The 12,474-nt window shown below is 46.8% G+C and overlaps 1 protein-coding gene across 1 annotated transcript in view; it reads right to left on the bottom strand.

Annotated features, from left to right (window-relative positions):
- ABCA4 (ATP binding cassette subfamily A member 4) overlaps nucleotides 1-11,862 on the bottom strand; it is a 152,478-nt gene extending 140,616 nt beyond the window's left edge. The window contains exons 1-3 of the mRNA XM_068964606.1: nucleotides 11,797-11,862; nucleotides 2,559-2,652; nucleotides 1,027-1,168 (exon numbers count right to left, since the gene is read on the bottom strand). Of these exons, the coding sequence (XP_068820707.1) occupies nucleotides 1,027-1,168; nucleotides 2,559-2,652; nucleotides 11,797-11,862 (302 nt within the window). The remainder of the gene's footprint in view (nucleotides 1-1,026; nucleotides 1,169-2,558; nucleotides 2,653-11,796) is intronic.
- Nucleotides 11,863-12,474: the final 612 nt, after the last annotated feature.

The following is a 12,474-nucleotide window of genomic DNA, read 5'->3' as shown; positions in this document are numbered from 1 at the left end:
TCTCCTCTAAGGAAAGAACTGGAGCAACACAATATCTCAGTTTCCATTTGACTTGATGTTTATACAAGTAGGTGAAGCCTGCACTCCAACAAACCCTTGTTGACCTTTGGGGGTAAGCGTCACAAACTGCAGCTGGAGGTCAGCCCAGTGGCTGAAGGACAACCGTGTCGTCATTCCTGAGCCTCTGTCTGTAGAACATGCTACATCAAGTCCCCCTATCTACTTCAAGGAAATTCCAAATATAGACTCTCTTACGGAATTTGACTTGAAATTCAATCTCAGACCAGAGGGTATTAACCTGAAGTGCACAAATGCCCTGAAATCATATGCACAGTGTAATGTTCTGTGGGTGTGTGAGTCCTCATTTTCCTCGGGAAGGGGACCACCAGTTTTCATCAGCTTCTGGGAATGGTCTTCACCCCTACAAGTTAAGAACTACTGCTCTCAAGCAACATCCTAAGATCTGGCCAACCAAGAGAACTAATGGCATTTATGACAGAGCATTTGGAAATTGTCTCTTTTTCTTCCAAGAAGCAAATTTCACCTTGTAAACTTGGTTTCATTCACCCTCAAAAGGTCCCCTGACAATTTTCTTAGCTTTTAGATGTCCAAGAAGACTTTTAAAAGAACAGAGATCATTCAGAGTTGATCCAGGGTGGAGAGTGACATAAGGAATCAGAAGGGGAATGGAGTGTTTCTCATCCAGTGACTCCGCTTGAGCAGATGCATGAGCTGGAGGCAGTAGACACATTCCAGCAGGGTGCTGACATCAGACTCCTAGTCATGTCTTTGGGATATAAGGACCAAGAAATTCTGTCATCTGGCCTAAGTTTGTAGCCTTTTCCTCAAGTGCCCTGACAGCTGATACAGAATGTTCCAGAGTAGAAACATGGTCTGCTCCTTAGAGTTTAAGGTTTCCGCAAGCCACCAGACCACTTATTCAGCAGCACATGCTCTGTGTGCACGTACACGAACTCCGAGGCAAGAGGAGAATAAAGGGTGTATGGTGGGAATCCCAGCACTTACATGGAGTTGTTATAGTTTGACACAATTCCAGGAGATTCTCCTGCAGTGGGACTTTGAAAACAAGGATTGTTCACATTGCAGAAAATTCCCTGGAGCCATGGCAACATTCCTGCTGAGGGCATCGCCTTGTTGGGAAAATGGCCTTAAGACAGGAAATGAAGGCAAGGGGTTAGACATTGACACTAAGAAGGATGCAGGTCCTAGGAGCTAGAGCCTCTGTAGGATGGACCCTGGTCCTTCTGGTGCTTTCCTTCATTTACCAACACTTAAGAAGCAGAAGCATCTAATGTATGCCTGGCCCCATGCTGGGCGCTGGAGACAGGGTCTCTTCTCTCAAGCTTCCAGTGTAGTGGTGAGATGGAAACATACCCTAATAGAGGCATGGATGGAAGTGTGAAGGGGGAACAGAGGAGGAGCACACTGTACTGTGGGGAGATGGAAGGGGTGGAGTGATGTTAGAGCGAGAAGCCTCCATGCGTTGCTGATGTTTAAGGAGGAGAAGAGGTTTGTCTATTCCTTCCACAACTGTGTTTTGAGCATCTACCCCCAAGCATTAAAGAGGGAGCACAGGTTATAGGCTCCTTGAGGGGTGAGGTACACAAGCAAGGGTCTGATGGACAGAAGGCTGATTCAGAATATGGGGCCTGGAACTCACTAATAAGAGGATGGGAAACCAGAACAGGGGACTGAGCAGCTGGTATGACTCCTGAGGATCCCACACCGGCTGCCAAGAGCCAGAAGAAGTCATCCTAGCCAGAAACCAGGCGAAAGCTTTCTCTGAGGGGCATAGTATAAGAGAGGCATACATAGGCTCATCCTTGGTCCCAGGACACCTCTGGGGTCCAAGAAATACTACATTATTAATACACTATTTTCTGTCCCTTCTTTCTTATTTATTTATTTTAATTGGAGGCTAATTACTTTACAATATTGTAGTGGTTTTGCCATTCATTGACATGGATCAGCCATGGGTGTACATGTGCTCCCCATCCTGAACCCCCCACCCACCTCCCTGCCCATCCCATCTCTCTGGGTCATCCCAGTGCACCAGCCCTGAGCACCTGTCTCATGCATCAAACCTGGACTGGTGATGTCCCTTCTTATTTTTTGTTTAGCACCATGCCTAACATATTCCTAAACTATCTTCAAAATATAGGGCTGGCCAAAAAATTTGTTTGGGTTTATCTACATCTTAACTGAACAAACCTTTTGGCCAACCCAATATTTCAAATAACTCATCTATAATCTGCTCCCTTTAAAAGTACAAAGTGTTTAGGTGTAGAAAAAACCAACCAAACAAAAAATCATTACACATTTCTTTAGTAACCACATGTAAGTATTTGCATAGAATGTGCAGGATTTAAAAGTTAGTTTGCATAACGTCTGTTTTCTGCATTCTAGGCATGAAATGATGATAAGCATATCAGATCCTGGCACCCCCCCCCCCCCAGTCCCCAAACCCTTTCTAAACAAAGTGATAGGGACCTTCAGGCATGCCAAGGCTCCCCCTACCCCACCTCTGTTATGCTTACATTCATGTTTGCTGTAGAGGGGGTTGACATTCCTTAACCAGATCAAGACCAGAAATAAAGATAAAGGCCACACGAGTTCCACCACAAAGCGAATCTGGAAAAACAAAACACAAAGTGAGAAAGACCAGTGATACTAAGTGATTACAGGAAACATACCCCGAGCAGACCCACTTCATTTCCATGTCTGTCTCTGCAACAGGACTCTGGTTGTGGTATATTTAAAGGACTTCCTTAATTAAACCTTACCTTCCATGCTGACTCTACTCTGATATATTGGACTCCCAAGACTTGGTGTCCATCTGGGTTCCAGTCTGCCTCTATTTTATTGGGTTGGCTAAAAAGTTCATTCGGGTTTTCCCATAAGATAATATGGACAAATCCAATTGATTATTTTGGCCAACCCAACTGAAAACTTTGTTAGCACAGTACGTTCATCAGAAATCATCAGGATAAGTGCTTCAGTGCTTTTTGGATGTTGCTGTGCACGTGAATGTAAATTCTGATTCTGTAGGGCCCTATCAGATCTCACACGTCTAACAAGCTCCCAGATAATGCTGATGCTGCAGGTAGTAAAGGTCTCCTGATAACTTTTCCTTCTGCAGATGAGGAAACAGGGGCCCAGGAAGGGCAGGTGACTGGTGCAGTATCTCATGGGCAGTGACAGCACTGGAGCCAAAATCCAGCCTCCTGTCTCCAGGCCCGGAGCTCTGCCCCTCCTCACTGCCCTGTTTGCTTATAGCGCCACTGGACTTTGCATGTCTGGTCATTGAATGAATGAATGAAAATGCAAATCCTCCCATGAAATACTGTGATTCACAGTAAAGTCAAACCCAGAAATCTAAATTTACCAACATTTTTTATCAACAATTTCTTGTTGCTTAAATAAACAAAGAAGGGCACACTGCCATGAGATTTTACAATACTGGAAGAAGTTACCAATATCAACATATGACTGAATGTCGGTATTTAAATTTAGGTTCAATTTAGAGTTTAAGGACTCTTGACTCCAAAGAAGAACCAGTTGGTTGCTGCAGCCCACACTCCAAGGCATAGCATGTCAGGGTGTGGTTGGAGGTGTGGGATTATTGGTAGTGAGAGATATGTATTGGGGAACGTAATAGTTCTTCCACCCAACCCCTGTCCAGAAATGCATTAAACTTAAAGCAGAATTTAAGTAGATGACTGAAAACAGAAATGTAAGCCTATATAGATCAGCTAGGGGCTATTCACGTGGCTTTAAATTTAACCCTTTATTGTTCCTTCCAAAGAAATGTTCTTAAATTCTCAGCAGATTGGTGGACACCATAGCAGGTGCTCAATAAACCTTTGCTCCTTTTCTATTGGTTAGGACTAATGTACTTAAATTTTCAGGAGAATGGTAGACAATATCAGTTCAGTTCAGTTCAGTCGCTCAGTTGTGTCCGACTCTTCGCGACCCCATGAATTGCAGCACGCCAGGCCTCCCTGCCCATCACCAACTCCTGGAGTTCACTCAAACTCATGGCCATCGAGTCAGTGATGCCATCCAGCCATCTCATCCTCTGTCGTCCCCTTCTCCTCCTGCCCCCAATCCCTCCCAGCATCAGAGTCTTTTCCAATGAGTCAACTCTATGCATGAGGTGACCAAAGTTTTGGAGTTTCAGCTTTAGCATCATCCTTCCAAAGAACACCCAGGACTGATCACCTTTAGAATGGACTGGTTGGATCTCCTTGCAGTCCAAGGGACTTTCAAGAGTCTTCTCCAACACCACACTTCAAAAGCATCAATTCTTCAGTGCTCAGCTTTCTTCACAGTCCAACTCTCACATCCATACATGACTACTGGAAAAACCATAGCCTTGACTAGATGGACCTTTGTTGGCAAAGTAATGTCTCTGCTTTTGAATATGCTGTCTAGGTTGGTCATAACTCCTTCCAAGGAGTAAGCATCTTTTAATTTCATGGCTGCAGTCACCATCTGCTGTAGACAACATATTTACTCAATAAAGCTTTGTTCCTTCTCTGTTGGTTAGGTCTGCTGGCAAGCAGATTATTACAAATCATAACATAAGTCAGTGAGAGAAAAAAGACAATACATTGAAGAAAAGAAAAAAAATGTTCAGGATAGGTGGTGATTATGCTGTTGTAACATTTACAAAACCTTTTATCCAAAATATGTCTAGGCATGATGTATTAGAAGACAAACTCACACAAACATTATGGGAAGAAGAAAGAATAGTAGATTTTTCCTTAAACCACTCGTCTGCAAGACTTCTCCTATACATTCTCCCCACAAACAGCAAAACACCAATATCAGACAAGTCCCATCCAGTATTAAAAGGACTGACTCCGAGCACACTTGATAGCCATAAAAATGTTGGCAGTTCCCCCAGGCCATGCAAATCAAGGGTGGAGGGGTAAAAACTGTCCACAGTGAGCCTATTTCACTGTTAAGGATGCACCCCTTCCTGCTGGTCACCAGAGCTCTTCCCATGGCACTCATCATCATTACTCCTTCATGAAGGTGGACCTCTCCCTGGCTATAAGCTTCCCGAGGGCAGGGACCATGTCTGTCCTTGTCACTACGCCCAATACAGGGCGAAGTTTATATAAAGTGTCCAGTAAATATCGGTGGAACGAGTGAATCTTTGTCAAGACTGGTCTAGGAGGCTTCTCTGGAAAGTTGGAGGTGACTCAGTGGCTCAGGTAAACAACAGTTTGCAAATTGAACAAACTGCTTCCCTCATGGACAGTACACTGGCTTCACACCTTCCATCCAAAATTTCCCCCTCCTACCCACTCTCCAACCTGTCCCTATCAGTTGGTAAGGTTGGAGAGCAAGTTCTGCAAGATAGTAATGTGAGTGATAGGTGCAAGCTATGAAACCAAAACTTATTCCTGGTGTCCTCACCAAGGAAATGAGACAACCAGTCCAAATTCTACATCTTTGATTCTTCCTTAAGACAGCTGCTTGCAGCACTGGCTTTCTATCATCTAGTAAGTCAGCCACCTTCCATGTAGCAATGCCTACCTGGGAATAGGCTGGTATATGAAACATTGCTGCTGATTTGGGAATGGGGAGACCTAGGTTAGGAATCACGTTGGGGCTTGTTTTATCTCCAGGTTTCAGTTTTCTCATCTGTGAAATGGGCCTATTCTATCCTATAGCTTATACTGAGGGTTAAAAGTGTGTCAATACCAGGGGTTCTTAGCTGACTTTGCTGTCTACTAGCTGTATAACCTCAGGTAACCCATTCGACCTCTCCATGCCTTGGGGTCTCATCTGTAAAACGGGAGCGCTATCAGGACCTGCCTCTCAGAGCAGTCGTGAGAATGAAATGAGTTCACTTTGTAAAACACCTGAAGCAGAGTCTGGCACATAGAAACATTCCATGGACATGAGACATTTATTACTGACCCTCACTTCCCTCAAGGGTCACAAGGACATTATAAGTGACAGCACATTGTAAAGTCTGAAGAGCAGGGAGTTATAATTTAAATTATCTGCAAGGTCCTAGGTCTGCCCTCCACTCACATTCACGTTTCCTCCTTTTTCTCCCTTTCTGGAGTCAAAACTGCCCAGTTTTCAGTTTGGAAGCATGGGGCTTTCTGAGAAAACTAACCACACACTGTCCCCTACTCCATGGAGGATCTTGGACCAGGGGAGGGTCAGCCAGCCTGGCCTACCTGTCCTGTGGATAAAATTCCCAAACCCAGGCTAGTGCATCTCATCCCTCTTTGTCATGTAAGTCACACATTCTCTTACCCACTTACTCACTCACACTTGTAGTTTTGAAATATCTGGTCTTTGCAAGTCCACCTATCGGGGGAGGCCAGTTCAGAACTTTACTTTTCTCCTTCACCCTTTGCTGAGGGCAAGGACTAGTACAGCTCTGCAGGTTTTCCTCTTTACCACACCTCTGAGTTAGGGCCTCTATTTTCCACCTAAAGTCCCTGCCTCTCAAATGATCACCTTCATCAACCTAGGTCTGCGGTTCTCACATGGCTGAATGCAGGAATCTGTAGGGAGCTCGGGCCATGCCCCACATCCATTACACCAGGGTGTCTGGCCATGGGACATCAGTTTGGTTTTGTTTGTTTTTTAACACTTCTCAGGCAGTTCCAGCGTGTGGCTGGGACTGAGAACCGCTGGCCCGGGTAGTAGTCGGTCATCTTTGACAAGCAGTTTTGGAGAAGTCAGTGTTGCTGTTCCAGCTCTGCGAGCATTTGTTTCGGCAGGGCTGCATTTCACACTTCACTTCCTGCACAAAGACCACCGGCAATTCTTTTCTAGCCTTTCTAGCCTGACAAGTCCCCATGATAACCTCGTCCCCTCCCCCAGAACTGTAGGCGCAGCCACCATCCCAAGAGCGGCATCTTTGTCCTTGATGCTCAACTGTGCACAGGCATACCCTAGGGAGAAATTCCACAGTGTAATTAAACACATGTTTTCAGAGTAGCTCTCGCTCCCCACACCCCTCCTCTTTAAACATGTCTGTTACTAATTAAGCCCAACCGAAGCTCAGAAGGGGCTGGTGGAAATTTTTTTTCTCAAACTGGTATTTCCTTGTTCTCTTTTTTCCCCCCTCCTCCCCCTTTACCACTCAATCTGCTTAGGGGAGGAGGGGGTCACAGGGAAGGGCAGAGTCATGCTTGTTGTTTGAAACCTTGGTCAGCTAGGTTTTCTTCCCTCCTACTCTGTTTTCAATTTGACAGCGGGTGGCCAGGGATCCAAACAGCTGCATGATTTCCCCTTCTGCGCTGAGAGCCCAGACAGGATTCTCATCCTGAATGAATATGCCCCAGGACCTGAGGAAGTTTGCAACTAGCTGCCCAGCCTTCCCTCACCTGCCAGGTTCTCCTCACCTAATTCTGGACCCTAGGTCAAAGGTCATGGATATACCAGATGCCCAGGTCTGGGGCCCTGGAAATGATAGCCCCCTACTCTCATGAATCCTTGTGTGCCTGCTCAGTCCCTAAGTCATGTCTGACTTTCTGTGACCCCATGGACTGCAGCCCATCAGGCTCCTCTGTCCACGGAATTTCCCAGGAAAGAATGCTGGAATGGGATGCCATTTTCTTCCTCAGGGGATCTTACACACCTGGGGATCAAACCTGTGTTTCCTGCGTTGGCAAGTGAGTTCTTTACCACCAAGCCACCTGGGAAGCTCCATGAATCCTCAAGGTTCCCCAAATATCCTGCCCTGATATGGAAGCTGGGACCAGAGAGATGACACCAAGGGGCCCTAGACTGTGGGCTCTAAGGGGCAAGAGACACACCTAATATGTCTTTATAAACTCACTCAACACAGTGCCTGCCCCATTGAAAATATGAGCAAGAGTGTATTTGCCAGGGAACAGTGGGAGAGCTCTTATCACTAGAAATGCCTCCTCTGGGGAATGAACTCCCTGAGGAGTCCGTTCTTATCCCTGCCAACCCCCTTCTCTCTTCTGAGCTCCCAGAGCCCAGCTTCATCTCCTGCCCCTTCCTCTCCACTAGGGCACACGGTGTGCTGCTCAGTCATTGTGCACAGACTCCCGCTTCCACCCCGGCTCTGAGTTGCAGAAGGTCAGGGGCTGTCTAACACACGGATAAACAGGCCACAGAAAGTGGAAGTGTTAGTCAGTCAGTCACGTCCAGCTCTTTGCAACGCCATGGACTGTAGCTGCCAGGCTCCTCTGTCCATGGAATTCTCCAGGCAAGAATACTGGAGTGGATTGCCACTCCCTTTTCCAGGTGACCTTCCCAACCCAGGGACTGATCTTAGGTCTCCTGCATTGCAAGCAGATTCTTTACCATCTCAGCCACCAGGGAAGCCCCTAGGTCACAGATAGTGACCATAAAACCCACTTTCCCAGGTCTGTTATCACTTTACACGGATTGTTCTGGTAGACTCATAATTAGTGAAATCCCATAGACAGAGGAGCCTGGTAGGCTACCATCCATGGGGTCGCAACAAGTCGGACATGACTGAGCGACTTAACTTACTTACTTCCTTCACTTTTAAAGCTGCCCTAGATTGGATGATAAACTAGATGGTCACCCTACCTTTGTTGTCTTCCTGACCAGCTTACTACACAGGGCCTGCTACCTGGGGGCAGTGTGGGGTCACTGGCATGCCTGCCTGTCCTGGAGCCCCAGGTCCAGGCCCACCAGTCACCAAAGACTCAATGACATCATTGATGCCCATGGTGGATAATAGTGGTGGCTCTCTCACAGAATTGAGATGAGGGTTAAATGAAGTGATACTTAGTGCAATGCCAGACTTTCAGTAATACTTGATAAATGTCAACAGAGGAAGGAAAACAAAGGGATGGGGGACTGAAGATCCCAAAGATCTGAAGACTTTCCTTTTATGACCTTAAGGGATAAAGAGAAGAGGCAGAGGGAAATCTGGTATCTGGTTTTTCTCTTGCTCTGCCCACAATAGTAAACATCCAAAACCATGCAAGTCTGAGGAATTAAAAACCTAGGAGCTGGGTTATGGGCTGGGTGAGTCTTGTCTTTTTCTTTTCTTTCTCATAGTCATCATTTTGTGAAGGCAGAAGCTTCCGAAAAGTTTACAGAAGGGGCCACAGATCCCTATCAGAGCTACTGGGGGCTGTGGGGATATCTCCCTCATACTCAGACATCCTGGAAATTCCTGGAATGTAGTAGAGGAGAAGCTAGCTGGAGGCACGCCAGACAAAGACTTCAATCTCCGTCATCCCAATGGCACCAAATGACTGTCAGGCCTGACTACGTGCATCCTGGGAGATGCCCCCAGCCAAGGTCCTCAGCCTGAAAGGCCCTGTCTCATCACAGAGGGGCTGGCAATGCTACCTCCAGGAAGCACACTGGGGAGAAGACAGAATCTCTGAACAGAGACCACCCACCAGCACCAGGGAAAGCAAGCAGAGACCGTGAGGGCCTCTGAGCCAACAGGGTTTGGAAGATAGGGTTTTTGAAAATAGGGTTATTCTCTGTAACAGCAACACACTTGCCACAGGAATGGAATCATTGCAGGCCAGCAGCTATTGTCCCTGGGTGCATTTTTTGAGGACCATGAAGAGCACATTGAGAGTAAAATTGAGTGAAAATCTAGACTAAACATCATGTAGGCAGAGACCGCGACTGTCTTGTTACTGTGTACCCAGCACCTGGCCAAGTGCCTGGCTATTACTGTTGTTTAGTCACTAAGTCATGTCTGACTCTTTGCAAACCTGTGGACTGCAGCACGCCAGACTTCCCAGTCCTTCACTATCTCCCTGAATTTGCTCAAATTCAGGTCCACTTAATCGGTGATGCCATCCAGCCATCTCATCCTCTGTCGGCCCCTTCTCCGCCTGCCCTCAATCTTTCCCAGCATCAGGGTCTTTTCCAATGAGTCGATTATTAAGTATTTGTTAACTGAAGGAGTAAATGAATAAATGAACGAATTTAATAAGGAGTCTGCTTCAGTTTTGCCTATCTGCATTCTACAAAGGAAGCTCCTGGAAATAGAGATTAAGTCTCTGATTACTTTTACTACAGGGTTCTTGGGGTAACATATAACTTCAGTGCTAGTTTGAAAATCACACCAGCTTTGACAAAAGAAAGCAGCCTGAGGACAGTGGTGTCTCCCAGTAGGAAGGGGTCCTAACTTGGGTTCCCCTGCAGTCTCCCTAAATCCTGTCCAAGACACACAAATGGGAAGAATAATCTGTGCACTGGTTGACTGTGGCCCTTGCTGCTCCCTTTTGTGCCAGTTATTAAGCTATCGTCTCTCAGCTCCAAACCCTCTTGCCAGCCAGGGCTTCCTCCTCTTCGGTCCGAGCCTGAGACTGGGCTCAGAGACTTCAGCAGTGGCCTTGTTGTATCCCTTCCTCACAGGTCTGCATTTTGGCTCTGCTGACATCACCTCTGTGTTTCTGAGACTTAGCAATCCCACTTTCTCCCTGGTTCTCTCAGCTGTAGGGCTGGTAACTGTATCCTGCAGTTGCTACCTCCATGTCACCTGGAGCTCTTTCACATCCTCAGGTACCAGCTTGGTTGCCAGCTAACGCCTCTTCCATTAGAGTCCCTCTGACTGGACTGTGACTGAGATACTCATCAGGGGTCCTCAGATGTTCCACCTGTTGGCCCCCTTCCTTCTCCAACCTCCTTTCCAGTACCCATGAAAACCCTGTCCTGCCACAAAAACCCACTCTGAATCGAGGCTTGGAACAGATCCATTATCTGCCTCCCCACAGCCCATCTTCTCCCTGTCTCCTCCTACCTCGCCTGGCTCTATCTCAGTCCTATCCACTCAATCCTCCCCTGCTGCTTCTTCTCGTGGCTCCTTCAGTCGTCCAGCATTTCCATGCCCCAGAGGCCGCAGCAATGTGCATTATCGATAGTTACATATTGACTCTGTATCCTTTCCCAGAAAAAATTTACAGAGGCCAGTTGGATTTACACGTACACCCTTGGGGTCCTCTGATCTCTTGTGGCTGTTGGCTGTTCTTCTCAGGGGATATTTGGCCTGTGTTCCTTTTTCTTGCTCTTGGTCTCAAAACATACTTCAGTTTCTCTCAGCCAGACTAGAAATGAGTCCAGGGTAGGATCTGTGCTTTTTAAGTCCCTGGTCCAGCCCAATCCCTTGTGTGCTCACTGGAAGGCTCAGTAAACATCTGTGGTGCTGATAAGATATTATATCTCATCGAATCTAAGACACCATCAATGGTAAGATGCGTTGTTACTTTTTTTGATGGGTTGTTATTTTTGCACACTAAGAAAAGAACGTATCACTTGATTATGAGCTGTAGTTCAATTTCAGAAATGTGAAAAAAAACAGTGTGCCATTTAGAACCAATGAAATATAGTATCATTGGTTTGGGAAGCTCTTGGAAACCATAGTTTTCCTTTGAGCCTGATTTTCAGGACTTTGGACTCTTTCTGCCACACAGTATGACTGCACAAGGGAATGCAGACAGAGAGGCAGGCTTAAAAACCAGGGGCAGGGGAGGGATGGGCAGGCAATGGATTCACGTGCAGGGCAGGCAAAGGCAGACTTCATAGTACGGCCATGCTGGGCTGTGGATGGAAGGTGGCTACCTCAGCACAGAGAAGCACATCTTCCTGGGAAGGACACTCGTCAGAGAGGCACACTGAGGAGCCAGACATTCCTTGCTGCTTCAGTGACAAATAGCAACCAACCCATTGGCTTCTCACCCTCCCTGCTCCCACCCCACCTATTCTCTCCATTGTCTATTTGCTCCACACCTCCTCAGTCCAAGACCACAGAGTCTCCTCTCTTACCTTTTGCCTTTTCCGCAGGGTCCAGTTCTTCCAGAGCAGAAGCTTGATCTGTCTGGCAAAGCCCATGCTGGTGGTCACGGAAGATCGGAGATCACTCCCAGCCCTGTGTCTGTGACAGGGGCTCACAAGCAGCAATGGACAAAAATGGTGCCCAGAGCACCTCCAGCTTAGGCTGCTGTGTCCTTCACGGGGTGATTAAAGGCTACTTTCTTCAAAGCATAATCCCTTTTAATTACACATAAGCCCTTCGTGGAGGAAAGCAGGCTGACACTCTGTTGGCTTCTTTTTGGGAAGACATGAGTGAGTGAGCACTAAGTGAATCGAGGTGGGGGCATTTCATGGGAAACCAAGACCCTCAGGCTCCCTGTCCATCAAAGGGGTTCCTAGAGTTCCTGAAGGGGACATGCCTTTGGGAATCTCTGACCTTCCAGTTTGGGACAGACTCTCTCCCCATAAATATAGGGTGGGCTGTGTCCTCTGAAATAGCTTGCCCTGAGGCAGTACCCAAGGAATGACTACTTTAAAGCCCAGGCAGATCACTTGCCAGATCTAAAGTCATCTCTCCCTTTTAAAAACCTTTACCTTGCTCTGTAGTGACTTTAGGTCAGCTATTTGTAGACATCTCTGAGTTTAGTGGATGGTAAAGAGTTTTTTCTCCTGTGCTGAAATTGATCAACT

This window comes from Capricornis sumatraensis, chromosome 2, assembly GCF_032405125.1.
Source record: "Capricornis sumatraensis isolate serow.1 chromosome 2, serow.2, whole genome shotgun sequence".
Taxonomy (NCBI): Eukaryota; Metazoa; Chordata; class Mammalia; order Artiodactyla; family Bovidae; genus Capricornis; species Capricornis sumatraensis.
Note: the sequence above shows the minus strand (reverse complement) of the source record. Positions and strands in the feature narration are given on the sequence as shown.